At 54.2% G+C, this 20,502-nt stretch overlaps 1 protein-coding gene and 1 pseudogene across 1 annotated transcript in view; both read right to left on the bottom strand.

The window, feature by feature from the left end:
• LOC112062304 (junctional cadherin 5-associated protein) overlaps positions 1-3,514 on the bottom strand; it is a gene marked incomplete at its 3' end in the record, with an annotated part of 18,643 nt that extends 15,129 nt beyond the window's left edge. The window contains exon 1 of the mRNA XM_028494828.2: positions 2,037-3,514. Coding sequence (XP_028350629.1) covers positions 2,037-2,314 — 278 coding nt within the window. The remainder of the gene's footprint in view (positions 1-2,036) is intronic.
• Positions 2,514-20,502, bottom strand: LOC129392497 (cuticle collagen 2-like; annotated as a pseudogene).

The following is a 20,502-nucleotide window of genomic DNA, read 5'->3' as shown; positions in this document are numbered from 1 at the left end:
ACCTTCAATCCAAAAGCGCCTCGACACCTCCCAAGTTAACCGGGCAGCCTCAGAACTGGGCGGGGGGAACGGCCAGATCTCTCAGAACTCTGTCGACAGGCAAAGACGTCCCAGCGCTGCTCTCAACCCAGCTGAGCCCTTCACTTAAGACAGAAAGAAAGGCGCCTACAGGCCTGAGGGAGGTGGGGATGGAGGGGCTTGAGGTTCCCAGGCCCCTGTGATCACGCAGGGCTAGGGAATCCTGAGCAAGCTGTGAACGGGGCTGGGGGCCTCACTGCCCACGTGGAATCCTCAAGGGGATTCTACTGCGTCCCAAGCGGGACCCAACTCTGATCTCTGATTCAGCCCTTTGGACTGGGATGGACCCCACTCGTGGCACGTGTGCAGGGATTCCGGGGCCCTTGTCTTCACCTCGTGAGAAACTAAACCTCTGCCTTCTCAACAACTGTTACAAGGCTGGCTGGATGAACTGAATCCCTGGGCTTACACTGGACACACTGTGTGCCTGGCACGTAGCAAGCTCTGTAGGCAATGCAGAAGGAGGAGGAGCAAAGCAAGCCTCGGGGCCCTGAAATCCAGGGCGGAAGGTGCAGGTGTACTCAGCACAGAACCAGAAGCACAGGAGGCGGGGTAAAGCCCAGCACGCGTCAGTGCAGCAGCAGCTAAGGCTGTCCTGGCTCCCGGACAACATACCCACAATCACCCTCCTCCCAAACCCACGGTGGGCATGCTTTTCAGGGGATATGGCTGCAAAGGCAGTAGTGGACATAAGGGCAGGTTTTGAAGGGCAAGGTTAAAGAAAAGCAGCTTCAAGCCCTTCTCCATCCTGGGTCTCCTCCTGAACGCGCCCCATCAGTGACAACACTCGCCCTCCACAGAGAGGCAGCTCTCACTCGGCAACACAAACCTGCTTCTACGCCCCTGGGTGTGAAGAGGGGCCCTCCCCTTTGCTTGTACTCGGTGACCAACGTGTTGAACGCTCCGACCCGTAAGAGGCAAATCCCTCCCCTGAAGGCTGTCGACCAACAAGGAAGATCCTCCCTGTGAAAGGCGACCTGTAACCGTGGAAGCTAGTTCATTCCCTTTGGACTTGACTCACTGCCCTGTTTGTTTGCATGTCTGTTTTTTTCCCTTAAACAGAGGCCTCTGTTCCCACCTGTTTGGGTGGCCCGTTTTGCGCAGCTGTACCCAGCCTCGCGCTCTTTGTAGGCAGGGACCCTCCCCCGGCCTGAGCCTGGTCCCCAGGCAGCATTAAAGGCAAACACAGCTTTAGGAAGTGATGGCAAAGGGTTCCCCTAGGTTGAAACTGCCTGCCGGGTGAGGGCTGCGGAGTCCTCTCCGGCGCAGGCTCTGGGGCAAAGCCGCCGAAATTCCCTCTAATTTACCTCCCCCCTCCTCCACCAACCCTCCCCGGTCCACCCTCTTTTTGGTTATTAAGAAAACACCCACAGACGCAGCTGTATTCACACGCGATCTCCACACTAGGGCCCGTGTGTGCGCGTGTGCGTGTGCGCATGTGCACGTGCGCGCGCGTGCGTGTGCACGTGTGTGTGCGCGTGTGCGCGCGTGTGCGCAAAGACGGGGTGGAGGCCGGTGGAATTACACGGATACGCGAGAAGAAAGGTCTGCTTCGGCGCGGGTGGAGGAGGCGCATCCGTCTTCCAAGTCTGTAATGTACAAGATCCGGAAACATGTTGATGAGAAAGCAGAACGTGTGAGGAATGTGTGCCTGACATAAACTGGCTTCTCCAGGCTTTTTAAGCGATTCCTGGCTGAGGAGGCACGGAGAGCTTCCACGGGAACAAAGGGGCGGCCGCGCATTCAGACGCCGCGCCGGCGGGGCGGAACTCGGTGACTGGCCACCGGGCGCCCAACGCCCGCCGCACCGGCCCTGCGTCCCCGCGCCCGCCGCCTTCCGCCGCTCTGCCGCCCCCTCCCCGGCCCCCCAGCCCCGCCCGAGGCGGCCGGGGACCGACTCACACACCCACTGCCAGACCCCCGGGGCACAGGGAACGGCGGCTTCCGCTGGAGCTTACCCAGCCTCGGAAATCCACGCAGCGGCGGCGGCGCTCGGGGGCTCCCCGAGGCCCCGAGGCCCGCGGCCGCCGGGCCCGCTCAGGCGGCCGGTCCCCAGCGAGGCCTGGCCGCGCGGGCAGGCGGCAGGGCCATCGTCGCACCCGTTCAGCAGGCCGGGGCCCGCCGGCGCCCGGGGCCTCACGGGCTGGCGCCCGTCGCCGTCATCCTGGCGCGGCGCCGGCGGCTCTCTGGACAGCTTGTAGCCGTGGGAGATCAGGAGGTCTTCTACGCTGTACATAGCGCTCGGGCCGCGTCCCAGCCCCGCCGCCGGGGCCGTCGTGGTGGCAGGACGCACTCTGCGGGACAAGGAAGGAGAGTATCTGTGAGCCGTCACCGACTCCCGCTGGGGCCCCGCGCCTCGCCCGCCCTCCACCCCGACCAGGCCGGGCCCCGGGCGCGGCGCCCGCAGAGGAAGGGAACGGGGGGGCCCCTGCAGCTCACTCAAGCCCGGGCTTGGGCGAGTCGGCCCCTCGAGGACCGCTGAGGCTGCGTCTGCTCTTTGATTCCGCTGAGCCAGGGCGGGCGCCGACGCTGGGGCCCCCACCCTCGGACGGCCGCCCCTGGCGGGAGAGTCGGACTAGCGATTTAAGCCATGAAATGACTGACAGTGTCCCCAGCGCCCACACCCCAGACATCGGAGGACAACACACACCGGAGAGAGGACAAAACAAAGAGAGACTCGGGAGCTGCAATTACTACTCCGTGCCGCTAAAAAGAGACAGTCCCAGCTTAATCTTACTGTACTTCCCTGCTTTCATCCTGGAGACACACCTCCTGCTCCAAGAGGGCAGAGCGAGATCTGTAATCACCCCGGGGCCAGGATGCACTTCAGCAGAAGCAATCTGGGTGGGTACCCAGCCGCTGAAAATAGATCTTCAGTCTTTAATGAGAAGCGCTGACCAAGCCTACACACCCAACGCGCTACACGATCTCAAGTTTCTTCCCACACGAAACCTGTGAGAATCAAACCTCTCCGCAACGTATCTTGGGGAGACGGTTTGCACCTCTGAGCCCAGGGTGCCCGCGTCCGAATCCTGCCAGGGCACCTTAGTTTAACAGTGGCAACTTCCCCAAACAAACTGTCCTGAGACAACAGTACCGGCCAAGAAGAATGAACACGGACAGAGCCCTACGTGAAAGCACACGTGTGCACAGACGTGGCACTGCCATGTTTACTTTTACACCAGAGAATCTTCTTTCCTGCGTCTTCCCATTGCTGATAGGGTGGAAGGCGGTTTGGTGAGACCTGCCGCTGCCTCTCCTTGGGCTGCGATGCTGGCCTGGGAGAGCAGCACACAGAAGCGGGCCTGGAAGAGCCCGGCCAGCTCCAGCCCCGCTTGGCTGGTGGACGGAAATAGCACGGAGCACCGTGGCAGCCCCTGCAAACAATGGCCAGGAAATGCCTGCCGCCCGCCTGCAGGTGAAAGGGGGGCGTGGGGGCGCACGTGCTTCCTGCTGACGGGACCTCTCGCCGGGGCCCATCGCGGCATCCTGCTGACCGTGCGCCTCCTCGGCCTCATCACACGCTAAGGCCCGGCAGCAGCAAAGGCTCCGCTGTCAGCACGGAGGCGGGGGGGGGGACCAGACTGTGGAAGTCTGTGATTCTCCGTCAGGTACCTACGTGTCAAGGAACATCCAGCAGCTCCTGCCCTGACTGTACCACTAGTACAGCCGTCTCCACGGCAACTCTGCCACTCCTGACCCTCCTGCTGTATGTCTTCTAGGGGGCTTGTACATCAGGGCCAGAGAAATGGAAGGACCAGAGAGGCGAGCGCTTGTTCCGATTCCACTGAGCCGGGCACTGGGCTGGGACTGCAGAGGAAAGGGATCCCATCACAAACCCAGGGCCGTGGGAACGTGGAGGCAAGGTCCGTTTTGTTCAGTGCTAGGCCCCTGGCATCTGGCACATAGTATGCTCTCAATAAATCACTGTTGAATGAATGCACAGTGGGAGAAAGGGACATTTGAGCTAGGTTTTGAAGAATGATTAGGAGTTCACTCCATAAACTGCACGTGCATGTGTATGAGATGGGGAACTGGCATTTAAAATAGATTTGGAGGGCAGTCATACCAGGAGTAAAGAAATGACACGGCAGCAGAATCCTGGTAGCCTAGACTAGGGTCCCCAGACTCACTGGCTCAAGGTCACACAGCCAGTCGGCACCACGGCTAAAGTTAGAGAGTTTAGGTCCGAGGACACTCAGTTTCTCTCTCCGTTACTACGTCAGGCTCTTTAAAAGCAAAGCAAAGTGCGCTGCACCCCAAATGGCCACCCAGTACACAGAGGAGCAGGCCAGCGTCCACCACAGAATCCACCGTGGGAGTGGTAAGACGCAATGACCCTCAAGGAAAATGTCCGTGGGTCACTGTCCTCCCGGGATTAAGTGAGCCGGTCCATCCTGGCTCTGTCTGTGTGCAAGGAGAGTGAGCAAACCCTTAAGTGGCACGCCAGATCAGGCCAGGCCGTGAACACCTTGCAAAAAAGATCCAAACTCAAACAAGCCGTACTTGACCTTAGAGGTTTGAGGTCAAAAGTGTATTGATCTGGGGGGACTCCTAACCTGCTCGGCCTCAGGGGCCAGCAGCTTGGGGGCGCAGGAGGATGAAGTACAGCAGCTTCAGCACGCAGGCCGTGGGGCCGTGGGGCCCCGTGGGAGGGGGCGACCCACAGGCCCTGCCTCCCACGTGCGATGCCCAGCACCCACCCGACCCCCAGAGGACCCCTCTCCCTCTGGCTGACACTCGCCACTTCTCGACCCCAACTCGGAGCCTGGTCTTCTACCTCCTTTCCACCCCAGGCCAAACATCACCCCTCCCCTCAGACAGAGTTCTCAATAGCCACACGGCGGTTCCAGCCCCTCTCGGATTCAGTGTCCTTCCCGTAGCCTCCTTACCTACTGCAGAAGGACTGGCCTGTCCCTAACGCATCAATCCCCCCCGGCCACCAGGAGGGGACGCCAAGGTGCTGAGGAGGAGATGCACCCTTTCAAACTTTCTGCCCAGCGCGCGTGCGTGTGCACGTGTGTGTGCGCGTGTGCGCAAAGACGGGGTGGAGGCCGGTGGAATTACACGGATACGCGAGAAGAAAGGTCTGCTTCGGCGCGGGTGGAGGAGGCGCATCCGTCTTCCAAGTCTGTAATGTACAAGACCCGGAAACATGTTGATGAGAAAGCAGAACGTGTGAGGAATGTGTGCCTGACATAAACTGGCTTCTCCAGGCTTTTTAAGCGATTCCTGGCTGAGGAGGCACGGAGAGCTTCCACGGGAACAAAGGGGCGGCCGCGCATTCAGACGCCGCGCCGGCGGGGCGGAACTCGGTGACTGGCCACCGGGCGCCCAACGCCCGCCGCACCGGCCCTGCGTCCCCGCGCCCGCCGCCTTCCGCCGCTCTGCCGCCCCCTCCCCGGCCCCCCAGCCCCGCCCGAGGCGGCCGGGGACCGACTCACACACCCACTGCCAGACCCCCGGGGCACAGGGAACGGCGGCTTCCGCTGGAGCTTACCCAGCCTCGGAAATCCACGCAGCGGCGGCGGCGCTCGGGGGCTCCCCGAGGCCCCGAGGCCCGCGGCCGCCGGGCCCGCTCAGGCGGCCGGTCCCCAGCGAGGCCTGGCCGCGCGGGCAGGCGGCAGGGCCATCGTCGCACCCGTTCAGCAGGCCGGGGCCCGCCGGCGCCCGGGGCCTCACGGGCTGGCGCCCGTCGCCGTCATCCTGGCGCGGCGCCGGCGGCTCTCTGGACAGCTTGTAGCCGTGGGAGATCAGGAGGTCTTCTACGCTGTACATAGCGCTCGGGCCGCGTCCCAGCCCCGCCGCCGGGGCCGTCGTGGTGGCAGGACGCACTCTGCGGGACAAGGAAGGAGAGTATCTGTGAGCCGTCACCGACTCCCGCTGGGGCCCCGCGCCTCGCCCGCCCTCCACCCCGACCAGGCCGGGCCCCGGGCGCGGCGCCCGCAGAGGAAGGGAACGGGGGGGCCCCTGCAGCTCACTCAAGCCCGGGCTTGGGCGAGTCGGCCCCTCGAGGACCGCTGAGGCTGCGTCTGCTCTTTGATTCCGCTGAGCCAGGGCGGGCGCCGACGCTGGGGCCCCCACCCTCGGACGGCCGCCCCTGGCGGGAGAGTCGGACTAGCGATTTAAGCCATGAAATGACTGACAGTGTCCCCAGCGCCCACACCCCAGACATCGGAGGACAACACACACCGGAGAGAGGACAAAACAAAGAGAGACTCGGGAGCTGCAATTACTACTCCGTGCCGCTAAAAAGAGACAGTCCCAGCTTAATCTTACTGTACTTCCCTGCTTTCATCCTGGAGACACACCTCCTGCTCCAAGAGGGCAGAGCGAGATCTGTAATCACCCCGGGGCCAGGATGCACTTCAGCAGAAGCAATCTGGGTGGGTACCCAGCCGCTGAAAATAGATCTTCAGTCTTTAATGAGAAGCGCTGACCAAGCCTACACACCCAACGCGCTACACGATCTCAAGTTTCTTCCCACACGAAACCTGTGAGAATCAAACCTCTCCGCAACGTATCTTGGGGAGACGGTTTGCACCTCTGAGCCCAGGGTGCCCGCGTCCGAATCCTGCCAGGGCACCTTAGTTTAACAGTGGCAACTTCCCCAAACAAACTGTCCTGAGACAACAGTACCGGCCAAGAAGAATGAACACGGACAGAGCCCTACGTGAAAGCACACGTGTGCACAGACGTGGCACTGCCATGTTTACTTTTACACCAGAGAATCTTCTTTCCTGCGTCTTCCCATTGCTGATAGGGTGGAAGGCGGTTTGGTGAGACCTGCCGCTGCCTCTCCTTGGGCTGCGATGCTGGCCTGGGAGAGCAGCACACAGAAGCGGGCCTGGAAGAGCCCGGCCAGCTCCAGCCCCGCTTGGCTGGTGGACGGAAATAGCACGGAGCACCGTGGCAGCCCCTGCAAACAATGGCCAGGAAATGCCTGCCGCCCGCCTGCAGGTGAAAGGGGGGCGTGGGGGCGCACGTGCTTCCTGCTGACGGGACCTCTCGCCGGGGCCCATCGCGGCATCCTGCTGACCGTGCGCCTCCTCGGCCTCATCACACGCTAAGGCCCGGCAGCAGCAAAGGCTCCGCTGTCAGCACGGAGGCGGGGGGGGGGACCAGACTGTGGAAGTCTGTGATTCTCCGTCAGGTACCTACGTGTCAAGGAACATCCAGCAGCTCCTGCCCTGACTGTACCACTAGTACAGCCGTCTCCACGGCAACTCTGCCACTCCTGACCCTCCTGCTGTATGTCTTCTAGGGGGCTTGTACAACAGGGCCAGAGAAATGGAAGGACCAGAGAGGCGAGCGCTTGTTCCGATTCCACTGAGCCGGGCACTGGGCTGGGACTGCAGAGGAAAGGGATCCCATCACAAACCCAGGGCCGTGGGAACGTGGAGGCAAGGTCCGTTTTGTTCAGTGCTAGGCCCCTGGCATCTGGCACATAGTATGCTCTCAATAAATCACTGTTGAATGAATGCACAGTGGGAGAAAGGGACATTTGAGCTAGGTTTTGAAGAATGATTAGGAGTTCACTCCATAAACTGCACGTGCATGTGTATGAGATGGGGAACTGGCATTTAAAATAGATTTGGAGGGCAGTCATACCAGGAGTAAAGAAATGACACGGCAGCAGAATCCTGGTAGCCTAGACTAGGGTCCCCAGACTCACTGGCTCAAGGTCACACAGCCAGTCGGCACCACGGCTAAAGTTAGAGAGTTTAGGTCCGAGGACACTCAGTTTCTCTCTCCGTTACTACGTCAGGCTCTTTAAAAGCAAAGCAAAGTGCGCTGCACCCCAAATGGCCACCCAGTACACAGAGGAGCAGGCCAGCGTCCACCACAGAATCCACCGTGGGAGTGGTAAGACGCAATGACCCTCAAGGAAAATGTCCGTGGGTCACTGTCCTCCCGGGATTAAGTGAGCCGGTCCATCCTGGCTCTGTCTGTGTGCAAGGAGAGTGAGCAAACCCTTAAGTGGCACGCCAGATCAGGCCAGGCCGTGAACACCTTGCAAAAAAGATCCAAACTCAAACAAGCCGTACTTGACCTTAGAGGTTTGAGGTCAAAAGTGTATTGATCTGGGGGGACTCCTAACCTGCTCGGCCTCAGGGGCCAGCAGCTTGGGGGCGCAGGAGGATGAAGTACAGCAGCTTCAGCACGCAGGCCGTGGGGCCGTGGGGCCCCGTGGGAGGGGGCGACCCACAGGCCCTGCCTCCCACGTGCGATGCCCAGCACCCACCCGACCCCCAGAGGACCCCTCTCCCTCTGGCTGACACTCGCCACTTCTCGACCCCAACTCGGAGCCTGGTCTTCTACCTCCTTTCCACCCCAGGCCAAACATCACCCCTCCCCTCAGACAGAGTTCTCAATAGCCACACGGCGGTTCCAGCCCCTCTCGGATTCAGTGTCCTTCCCGTAGCCTCCTTACCTACTGCAGAAGGACTGGCCTGTCCCTAACGCATCAATCCCCCCCGGCCACCAGGAGGGGACGCCAAGGTGCTGAGGAGGAGATGCACCCTTTCAAACTTTCTGCCCAGCCCTGGGACGGCGGCCTTCTAAACGGATGGTACCTGAGGCCACCCTTGTCCACCAGCCCAAAGGGCTGCGATTCAGACAAGCACACAGCAAAGCTGGACATAAATGCAAGTTATTATAACACGAGGGTTTACAGCTTGGAGAGATGTGTGTGTAGAGTGGGCCCTTGGGGCACCGACGCCCGGGTCATCAAAAATCTGGGGGTAACTTTACAGTCAGGCCTCTGTACACAGGGGCCCTCTGTATCCTCGGTTGCCTATCGCGGATTCAACCGAGCCTGGGCCTGCAGGCTCCCACCCTGTGAGGAGGCGCTTACGGAAAAGAGTCTGTGCATCTGCGGCCCCGCGAAGGTCACACCCGTGTTGTTCAAGGGCCCCAGCACAGGCCCCGCGCGCGGGCCTTTTCATCCCCGCGGTGGCGCTGACACCCAGCCCCAGCCGTGGTCCCGGGGGCAAGCCCGTAACCACGCCAAACCTCAGCTTTCTGATCTGCAAAACGGCAAGGCCACTCTCTTCTTGGCTCACCAGACCGTTCTGAGGGCCAAACAAGTACCGGGAAAAGCGTAAATCGCACACAAATGTGAGACTGCGTTTATCATGCGGCGATGGCTCCTTTGTCTCTGAAGGGTCACCTGCCCGATGCAAAGCTTTCACCTTCGTTATTCATTGTGACCACTAGACCGTTTCCTGATTCCCTTCGTATCACCTGGGATGTGACTCTTGATCTCCAAGTCACTCCCGCTTTTCTATCACCCAGACCGCTGTCTTCCAGGAAGGGACACTTGCATCGCCATCCGAGTCACTGACAACAGCAGATGTTATTTTACAGAGTCCCAAACGTGGAAACACAATTCTGAGGGCCTAGGATGCACTGGACACTGAAACTATAATAATGAACGAGGTGCGTTCTTTGCTCTCGAGAAGCAGCTCCCTGGCTTGCTGTAGCGACAGCGGGAAAACAGGTCGTTGAACACGGCACACGCATGTACACCGACGGGAGCTTGCCCCTCCCCACAGTGTCACAGCGCTGCGACGGGGACAAGGACAGGAGGAGAGACGGGACCCTCACCCAGGGTCTCAAGGGGTCAGGAAGGCCTCTGGAAGATCGCTTCTAAGCCAAACAACTCCCTCAAGGTAGAGCTGCACTGTGAGATCACCCTGTTAGTATGATTTTCCAGCCAGTCCATGTAAGAAATTCTTTTCTTTGCTACTTTGTCACCTCGTATCAAATACTCAGAGTAGAACATCTAATAAAGAGCGGTCCCGTCAGCGCAGGTACCTAGATACATTCTCAGGGAAGGAATCCCAGGACACAAGGACAAGAGACAAAGGAGCCCACTTTCAGTATCTTCTTTATTCTATGACTATCTGAATACCATTAATGCAGAGAAGACATTTAAGATAAGGACACACGTGTTAACAGGACAGTCCATCAGGGCCTGGCTGCCTCTGAAAGTGGGGAGTTCGTGGCTGGGAGAGTCTTCAGTGGCAGTCCAGGCAACGGATTTGTAAACTCTGTTGTTTTTACAGCAATCCACTGAAGGTGCGTGTACACACATTAGTCAAAACTTGAAAGGAAAAATATTTACCCTCACATCCTGACGGGTGCCGTAACATTTTCTATTCTATTTTCACTTTTGAAAAATGCTGGTCACTACCCATTAAATTCAGCGCCACACTAATCGGTCCCAGCCTACAGTCTGGAAAGCACTAATGTAGAAATCAATCCTGCGCTGGTCAGGATGCTGGACTAGATGACCCCTGAAATTTTGTCAAGTTCAATGATCCCATCAAGCTATGAGAAATTCCTTAGTCTAACAAGCTCCTTGCTCTGTTCTCAACAGCAAATACACCTCTTCTATCAAAAATTTCCTTTCAAGAAAAGTCACAGCAACTAAGTGAAGCTACTTTCCTATTCTTAAGAGCATAAGATGATAAGAAATAAATCTCCTTAGGGGAAAGTACGGTCTCCTGCTTCCTTCCTCTCCCTGTGATCTACCTGGGTCTTGAGACCTGAGGCCTTGGAACACAGCATCACCGGTTGACAGATAAAACCCAGTGTAGCAGGAGCTGAGAGGGCCACCAAGGAACCCTCAGCATGAATTGGACCTGCAGTGCTGCCGCTTTTATTCTTGTTGGTTTGAGAGAGCCAGGAAGCAGCATTTTTGTCTCTTTTGAGTTCACTATGGCTCTTTTCATCTTTTCCTACTATTCTCTGCCCCATAAATTGCTAGAGTTAAGTCCATCATTTCAAAGACAAAATGGAGAAAGCAGTTTAAAAACTCTACCACCCCGATAAAAACCTGATGGCCTGGTAAAAGGGCCATGTATCCTGGTGGGTCTCCTTCTCTGGGTGGCGTATGTTCAGCTGTTTCTTCTCACCTCAGGTGGAAGCTGCCTGCAGACTTCCACCTGATCAGAGCGAAAACGGAGCAGATCAGAGAGCTTGCTTGGCAGAAAGGCCAAGCTTCCCATCCTGGCTTCTGCTTGGTGGATGGCCTTTACCAAGTGACTTAACTTCCAAGCCTCAGTTTTCTAATCTGTAAGATGGATGCATCGGCCACTTACTCCAAAGAAAAAAGCGTGTGGCTTCTAGTAGCTATTAGGACGTCAGGAGAGCACATTTCTGCTGGACTTTGTGGCGTTGCTCAGTGTTATACCGGAGAGAAATCAGGGCCCAACCTGGCCACCCGGCTCAGAGAACTTCTCACCCGTTTATACAACTTGAGTTGAGCAACACAAGCCATTTGATTAAAGCAAACTTTGTAGGACAGTATATACAAAGAAGGAAAACCGGATTTAGAACAAGTCTCTTTTTTTTTTTTTTTTTTAGTGGTACGCGGGCCTCCCTCTGCCGCGACCTCTCCCGTCGCGGAGCACGGGCTCCGGACGCGCAGGCGCAGTGGCCACGGCTCGCGGGCCCCGCCGCTCCGCGGCACGCGGGATCCTCCCGGACCGGGGCGCGAACCCGCGTCCCCTGCGTCGGCGGGCGGACGCGCGACCGCCGCGCCCCCGGGGAAGCCCCGACAAGTCTCTTTTTACAGAAGAAAACTTTTGTGCTAGTGGTACGCGGGCCTCCCTCTACCGCGACCTCTCCCGTCGCGGAGCACGGGCTCCGGACGCGCAGGCGCAGTGGCCACGGCTCGCGGGCCCCGCCGCTCCGCGGCACGCGGGATCCTCCCGGACCGGGGCGCGAACCCGCGTCCCCCGCGTCGGCGGGCGGACGCGCGACCGCCGCGCCCCCGGGGAAGCCCCGACAAGTCTCTTTTTACAGAAGAAAACTTTTGTGCCGAGTGTGCAACAACTCACCAAAAACTAGTTACACTAAATGCAAACTGTTGCTTTTTTCCTCCTCTGTTCTGTTATTAAAATGCATACTTATAAGCATCAAGACTCCTAAAATAATCGAAGAAACAGTGAGGGAAATAACAAACAAGGAACACTGAGCTGGGTGAGAAGACTGGGCTCAGTCCACAGTTCTCCTGTTCACCTCGACAGGACTGGTTTAGATTAGATTAAATTCATGAGATGAGGCCCAAAGAGAAATGCTTATGACACCCAGGCTCTGATTTAGGTGGCTTAGAGGGGTGGGGTGGGAGGGAGAGGAATAACAATGCTGAACAGCTCAGTTTCCCGGGTTGGGTTTTTTGATTGATTCATGACACCACTAGGTTTATATTCTATTACTTTCCTTCCCCTTGAGGATGCTTGGGCTAGGTGGTAAGATGCTCAAATACACTCCAGGAGATGCATGACGAATTCACCAAGAACATCTTCCAATGTGTGGTTAATTTATCCCCCTGCCACCGCTGCAATTAACTCTCTCTGTACAAAGCAGAAGGAAGAGCCTCTTCTGTGAGCTCAGAATAGCAGCACATGAAAGATAATAACATCATCCATCCCCGGAGCATCTGCAATCTGCCAGCTACTCTGCTTAGCTGCCTGGCACACTTTATTTTCTACTCCCAGTAAATGTCCTGCTGTGGATATGAATGTCTCCATTTTATAGACAAGAAAACCAAGGCTGAGAGTCCAAGGTTACACAGCCTGTAAGCACAGATCCAAGGGTCAAACCAAGGTCTGTCTAGCTTCAAAGCCCGTGCTACTATTTTAGGCTCTAAATTTCCTTCCTTAATAAGCAACAGAAGTTTCCTAATTTACCAAATAATGCATAAATATAAACAAGAAAGGAGAGAAGGCATGGTGGCATGAAGATGAAAAACTATATTTAAAAGGAAAAAATTCTTCTTTATTCTCTTGGACTAGGATGGCTCTTCGAGGCGACACTTCCCTTGTACACTGAGCACACACACGCATGTACACGCATGTACACGCACACACACGAGGGCTCACGCCTCGCTGACGGCAACGTCTTGATGGCCATACTAGCGTTGACTTCTAAACACTCAAATACTCAGTAACACGATTCATTCACAAATATACCACGCGATGCTCTCTGACCTTCAGCAGACCTCTTCAATTATTTTGGGTTCCAGGCTCTTGGTTGGGGACCTGGAGTTCTCAAAAGAGCTGCCGTGTGAAGCTGAAAAGCAGAGAAACTGCACGTATGAGAAATGGGAGGGGAGCTTGTAACTTTCAGAAAAAACTAAATTCTAAGAGAAAAAAATTATCTACATAGAAATAGCCACCCTTGGGACTTCCCTGGTGGCGCAGAGGTTAAGAATCCGCCTGCCAGTGCAGGGGACACAGGTTCAAGCCCTGGTCCGGGAAGATCCCGCATGGCGCGGAGCAACTAAGCCCACGCCACGACTGCTGAGCCTGCGCTCTAGAGCCCACGAGCCACGACTACTGAGCCCGCAAGCCACAACTACTGGGCCTGAGCTCTAGAGCCTGTGAACCACAACTACTGAGGCCTCGTGCCACAACTGCTGAAGGCTGCGCACCTAGAGCCCGTGCTCTGCAACCAGAGAAGCCACCGCAGTGAGAAGCCCACGCACCGCAACGAAGAGTAGCGCCCGCTCGCCGCAACTAGAGAAAGCCTGCGCACATCCCAATGCGGCCAACGCAGCCACATATAAATAAATAAATAAATTTATAAAAAAAAAAAAAAAGAAATAGTCACCCTTACCTGCAACGATAATAGGATCTGGACTTAAATGAGCACACAGTGTGAAACCACAGAAGGGTTTGGGCAGATAAAGGAAAGGCGCTTTACACTGACTCCGGCAGGAAAGTGAAGGACTAACAGGGTCAGAACAAGGACAGACATGTGGACAAGGAGTCACAAGTCCCCTCTTTTGTAATGTGCAGGGGTGGTGGCAGAGGGGATAAGGAAGAAAGGGAATCAATGAGAGTAACTTTCAAGGGAAGAAGGACAATGGATTTTGGTCTTGGTGACTAAGGTAATGGCCTTTTCATTAGGAGGAACACAGAAATCGGAAATAACTCTTGGTTGGAGAAGATGACAGGTCATTCGATTTTAATTTAACCAACTTATTCCTGCAAAATTTCTTTGTGCCCAAATCATTCTCGAATGGCTTTTCACCAGAGTTTTTGTCCTTTCCAAAGAACCCGAGTGAGATCACTTAAAGCCATCTTACTCTGTGGTGGGCTTCTAAGTTCTGTAAATATCAGCTGTATCCTTTACATTCAGGCTGAAGGGACGGTGAGGTTAGGAAAGCACTGCTAACAGCCCATCGGCATTTGAGCATGAACTTGAGCTGTCCACCCCCTCGCCGTAGGGACGAATTTCCATTCCTCCACGTTGCTCAGTACACATCTGCTGCGTGGAACGAAGCCTGAGACGATGCACAGGAGAAAAGGAGAGAACCTATGGGTTTCAGTCTTCTCCCAAAGGAGTAAATTAAGAAGACTGAACTAGAGGTTCTTCGGGGTCCTTCTAGCTCTAGAAATCGCCCCTCTCTCTAGCCTCTTCTCCCCTGTGATGAGCAGCACGCATTGCTAAGTCAGCCGGCCCCGGTGAAGAGAATATAGCTTGTGGCTCTGACACAAAACAAAGCTAACTGGGTCACAGGAAGATAGACCCTCTGACCTTGGCCTCATAAGTAGCACCCATACAGAGGCCAGCCCAGAGAGCAGAGCTAAGCGGCCACACGCTGAGAGGAGGAGGAGGCAGGTAAGGCCAGGGAGTCTACCATCCAGCACCCTCCCTCCCAGAAGACCCGGAGCACAGCACAGCGATGCCCACTGACTGCAACTTGCTTTGCACTGGGAGTGCAGGCCCTGCGCTCGGAGAACACAGACACACAAGCCCCGCCCCGCCCCGCCCCGCCCCGCCGGCACCCTCGCCTGAGGACCCCTAGGCTGGGAGGCGAGACTTCAGTCCCGGGCATTCTCATCACTAGAGGTCGAGCCTTGCAAACGAATGTCACCTAAACAGGCTCCACTGCCTCTTCCCTTCCCATTTATAAAAATGTCCCGTCTCTTTATATTGACGGTTGGCAGGCTCCGCTAGACAGTGAAATGAAACAAAATATTAATAAACTCATGAAATCAACCAGCACTTTTCTGCCTTTCTAACATTTGCCTAGCACTGAAAACTAAGAAAGAGACAAATACCCAGTTAAAAATATGAGACAAATGTTCGCCCTCACCTGTGATCAAGGATATGCAAATTAAACCCAAACGCCACTATTCACTTCTCAAATTATTGAAGCTTCTAGAAAGCAATAGCTGTTGTTGGTGAGGGCACGGTGAGTGAGCTGTAAGGGTTCTCCTATTTGTGTATGAATGTGTGCAGGGGATCTGTAGGTAAATGCTATTTCCTTTCTTAAAAGTGATGAATGTTATAAAATCTTTAAAAATCTGAAACCCTATAGACTAATAATCTCACTTCCTGGGATCCATCCTAATGAAGTCATCCAAGATACCCACAAAGTTTTATATAAGGATACTTATCCAAGTTTTAATTATGATGATAAAAAAAAGCTAACTAAATGTTCATTTAAGGGATGGTTAAAATTCTGGTGCATCCACGTGGTAGACTATAATATGCACACAGGTGTATAAAATGATGTTTTCAGATATATAATGGCACAGGAGAAAATGCTCCTGGTACCATGTTAAACAGACAGTTTACAAAAGCCTAGATTCAGTGCATATAATACAATTTCATTTATACACACACACACACACACACACACACACACACAGTGTGGGGAAGAGGAAACATACCAAAATATCAACAGTGGTATTGGATTCTGAGTTTTTTAAAAAATGTCCGTATTTATACTTTACTGTATTTTATGATGTTCTGTCATGAAATGTATTAGATCAAACCATATGAAGTTTTATGGGTAAAAAATGGTCAAATATTGGCACTTTCTTATACTTTAACTTATTATTATTTCATCATCAGGGAAAAAAACCCTCAAAAACAAAAAGCTACATAGGTAGGATTAGGAAAATGTACCACTGAAAACGTACTGCATATTTGGAAGACTCAATGAGCATAAAAGTGACACAGAAGAAAAGAATAAATGAATAGTAAATTACGTAAGGCTCAAAGGGTCTAGTATATGGTATCTGCGTCTTATCTGCTACAGATATACTTAACCTGATTATAGCAGGCTCAAAATCACGTTCTGCTGATAGAATTGTTTGTAAGATTACAGCAGCCTTCTAAAGGTCCCGATGAGACACTGTTGCTCTTCTAGAAAACCTTCTCAGCTGCATTCGCTGACATCCCATCCTTAAGATGCCATTAGTCCCTCAAATTGTTGGCAGTTGACTGCAAATATTTCTTCAACTGACAATTTTTTGGTCAAATGTTATGATTAATATATAACAAAGTACTTTCTTTAAACAAGAGGTGAATAGCCAAGACACAAAACAAACCAGATTGAGGCATGTTGCTAACTGATGCATGGATTTTTATTGCTTTCTACAGCTTTTTTTTGGTGTTTTTTTCGATGGTAGAGCCATGTATTTTATTATGAGCAAGAGAATTGCCATTTCCCTTTCCAGGCTCAATAATTAAATAAAGAGCTCAACAGTTTAAGTTCTGGGACAGTAAGTTCTCACACACTGTCGTCACCACACCACAGAGGGATGACCAGCTCTGCCAGGGCCCTCAAGTGGTGAAAACCTCCTAAGACATAAAAAGCATATTGAATCTGGGAAGTAATAGTTATTAGTAGGGCAACCACCACGAGTTAAGTTTCTTTAAGGTGACAAAAAACAAAAACAAAAACAACGAGATGGAAAACTTGGGTCTGAGATCAAAAGGTTCCTGGAACACTAATCTTGCTGGGTTGGGTTGGCATTAAGGCATTGATTCAAAAAGAGAAGAAAATAAAGTACCAAATATTACAGACTTTATTTTTTTCATAAATATTATCTCTTCTAACTTCTTTGTCTCTTCACCCACAACTTGTATGAACACACATACATACACATTCACACACACACACACACACACACACACACACACACTCTCCCATCGTCTTCTCTTTCACCTCTAAATTCTGTCACACAATTATTGCCTTGGAGACCTCACCCATTTGTAAGAGACCTTAAGTACCTCATTAACATTGCCAAAAGATTAGCAGTCATTAAGAAAAGGACTGAACTTGGATAAGATTTTTTAAATCTTCTGGAATTGTTGGCTATTTGCAAAAACAACTGTAAAACTTATAATAGGTTAGAATTAAATTCCACTATCATCATAGACATCAAACTCCACATATAAAGATTCCTAAAGTAGTCTATTAAACGTATAACACACTCGTTTTGTTTTGAATAAAAGAGCCAACAGTTTAACATTTAAAAATGTTAAAGTTTAAATTATTTCATATAATTCTTACATTATTTACTTTCTAATTATGAAAGTCATATAATGTTATTCTAGAAATAAACACTGAAAAATTCAGCGTTTAAGTAAAAAGAAAAAGTTCCCCCAAACCCCACTGTGTCAAGAGATAACCATCTGGTTTCTATTTCTCCAATTAGTCTTCCTATACATAGTTGCTTTCTCTCTCTCCCTTTTCTTTCCCTCTTTGAAATATGTATCTTGGTGTGTCTTTATAATAGTATCTAAATTCTTAGACTTACATACAGAAGAAACAAGCTGAATGAGAAAGCTCTAGAGAGATAACCAAAAAGCAGCAAACAACAAGGATATTTAGTGATCTGATAATAAGGCTCTGTCAGTTGGGCCAGGCTGTTCCCAACTATCAATATATTACCTTTAGAAAGTTTCTGGAAAATGTATTTAGTTAAAGAAAGTTAAGGTAATAAGCCAAACTAAACAAAATATCACAAATTCAAAACACGATAATTGAGGTTTTAGCATCTGGACGGTTCCTGTATTTTTCAATAACATGTAAGGTTTAAAGATTATATCAAAGTATTGGAGACTGTTCTAGCCCCTCTGGGCTGCTGGCTTTAGCAAGTAAGTGCCCCTCTATTGAGTGCTGCATTCCTTAGGTCAGCCCGCCCTCGAAACAAAGCAGGATAGCAAGGTTTCAACGACTGAGATAACACTTCCCATCCAAAAGCTGAACAACAACATCTGCTGAAAAACCAAATAAACTGCAGTAATGGGTTCAGCCACCGGCCTAGAGGATTTCAGAGACGTAGTCCTTGCTTCTCAAAATAAGAACCACAACAGAACAATTGTTTCAACCCAACGCTCTGCGTTCTAAACTCTCTTTAGATTAATTAGCGAGAAGACCCGCCAAACTCATTAACAGAGAAACGCTGAGGCCCGTGTTTGCTGTCCTCCCAAACTCGAGGGCTCTCCAGCAAGGACACTGAGAACCTGCTGGAGCTGCAGACTGCCGGGCTTTCTTTACTCCTAGCATTTCTAAGATTTAGTTTTAAACTGTATTTTAAAGATTAGACTCCAGGATCTTTTCAAAGGTTGTTTTTTTTTTAACTGAAAAATTGGTCCTTATTTATTCTCCTTGTGTACCTCCAGTCGTCAGTTACCTTTTATAGCTAAAATTTTACGGCCCAATGTCTCTGGAATTTGTGACTTACTCAGATGCGTTACTGGATAACTCTGATTAGCCTGTCAAACCCTCCAGAGCATGTGGACACTCGGGCATTTTAAGTTATGTTGCAAGGAGGTGGAAAGACAAAAATTCTTTCTTTTTTTTTTTTTTTTTTTCTTTCTGGCACGGGGTTCCTCCACCCACCCAATCCCCCTAAATCTCTTGGGCCTGCCGAAGGCCTGGCCTTCCCACCTCTGCAACAGCGGGTGAAGTTCGAAGGGAGGAAGGCCCAGCAGATGAAGGCCTCTGTTCAACAAATATTTGCTCGCCCCTCTAGCGGGAGGGAAGCCGTTTGCCGCGCGCTGCCTGCCCTGAGTAACACGCGGAGCCCTTCGGGAAGCTTGTTCAGCTGGTGGCCAAGAATTAGACACCTACTATCGAGGTAAACGTAAAGTCGAAACCCACAGAGCATTACAGAAAACCGAACGAATTTACCAAACTCCCCAGTTCACACGAAAACCGACACGAGTTCCTCGAAATTGAATCTGCGTGGAACTTCCAAAAAAACTTACACTCGCCTGCCCTGCTGGACGGTCTTAATCCATTCATCTTAAATTCTAAAACTACCTGACCTAAGGCAACGTTTCCCTGAAGTTTCGCCCACTCAGACTACTGTGCCTGCGATTTTCGCCCGAGCGTTTCTGGCCGCCTGAATCCCCGTCCCCCTCCCCCTCCCGGCGTCCAACCCGCACCTCAGATCCCCGGGATACACACTTGCGAAACGGAAAAGACGAAAGGAAGACCTCCGAGTTGTGTGGTCCGCACGGCTCCGCTCTCTCCCCAGGACAGGCCAGGCGTCTAGAGCCGGGGCGGGAGACGCAGCCCCGGGTGGCCAGGGGCGGCAGGGGACGGGCGGGGGCAGGAACCCGCCTAAGCTAGAGCTCCCCAAAGCTCTGCCCCCGGAGGGCGCGTACGAGCGAGGGCTGGGGCGCGGCCAGGTTGCGCGGGCGTCAAGTTCCCGTTTCCATTTTTTCCTTCGGTAGTGAAATCACAGCTGCTTTTCCAAACCCCTAGGAGAATCCCGGGCGCTCGGCTGCTCTGCCCGTTTCGGGGGCGAGAGCGGCGCCCTGAGCCGTAGGCCGGGCGTGCAGGAGCCCCTGGCCCCCGGGGACGAGCCGCTGGCGACCGCGGGCGCGGGGCGCGGAGGGTGCGCGCGGAGACCCGGGCCCGGCGGGCGGGCGCGCTGCAGACCCCGCACACGGGGCTGGTCTGCCAGACGCACGGCGCTCTCGGGCGGGGCCCTGCCCGTCTCCGCCCGGTTTCCCTTTCCCTCCTCCGCTTCACCGCCGGCAGCCGGGGCCGAGCCGCCGCGGGCACTGGCGGCGATCTGCGCCCTCACAGCGGCCCTGACCCCCCGGCGGCGGGCGGGCGCGCGCGGCCGGGCGGAGACGGCGCGGCGCGGGGGGGCCGTGGGAACCGGGACCTCGGGGAGCCCGCGCAGCGGCTGTCAGCTCAAAGGGTGGACACGCCGCGAAGGCGCCGGGCCGGCAGCGACCCCCGCCCTCCGGGCCCCCCCGCGCCGAGGGGCGACACGCGCGCCGACGCCAGCCGCGGCCCTCGGCGCCGGCCGGGCAGCGCGCGCCCGGGGCTGGGCACCTGAGGGCGGGGACTCGCGCTCCCAGCAGAGCGGCGCCCCCCGCCCGAGGCCGCGCGGCGGGCTGCGGACAAGCCCCCACGCTGGGGCGGGCGCCGACCCGAGCCGCGTCCGGGCTGGAGAAGCTGGGGGCGAGGCGCCGTGCGAGCAGACCGGATGGGCGCTGGGAGTCAGAAGGGCCGAGGGACGCCGGGACTTACCAAGCGGCTCCCTCATGCTGCCCCGCGCCGCCGCCGCCGCCGCCGCCGCCGCCGCTCCGGCCCGCCGGGGACCAGCGCGACCCGCCCCGCTCGCGGCCGCCGCGGCCGAGCAT

The sequence above is a fragment of the Physeter macrocephalus genome, chromosome 11, assembly GCF_002837175.3.
Source record: "Physeter macrocephalus isolate SW-GA chromosome 11, ASM283717v5, whole genome shotgun sequence".
Classification (NCBI taxonomy): domain Eukaryota; kingdom Metazoa; phylum Chordata; class Mammalia; order Artiodactyla; family Physeteridae; genus Physeter; species Physeter macrocephalus.
The sequence above is the reverse complement of the archived record's forward strand: the minus strand, read 5'-3'. Positions and strand labels throughout refer to the sequence as shown.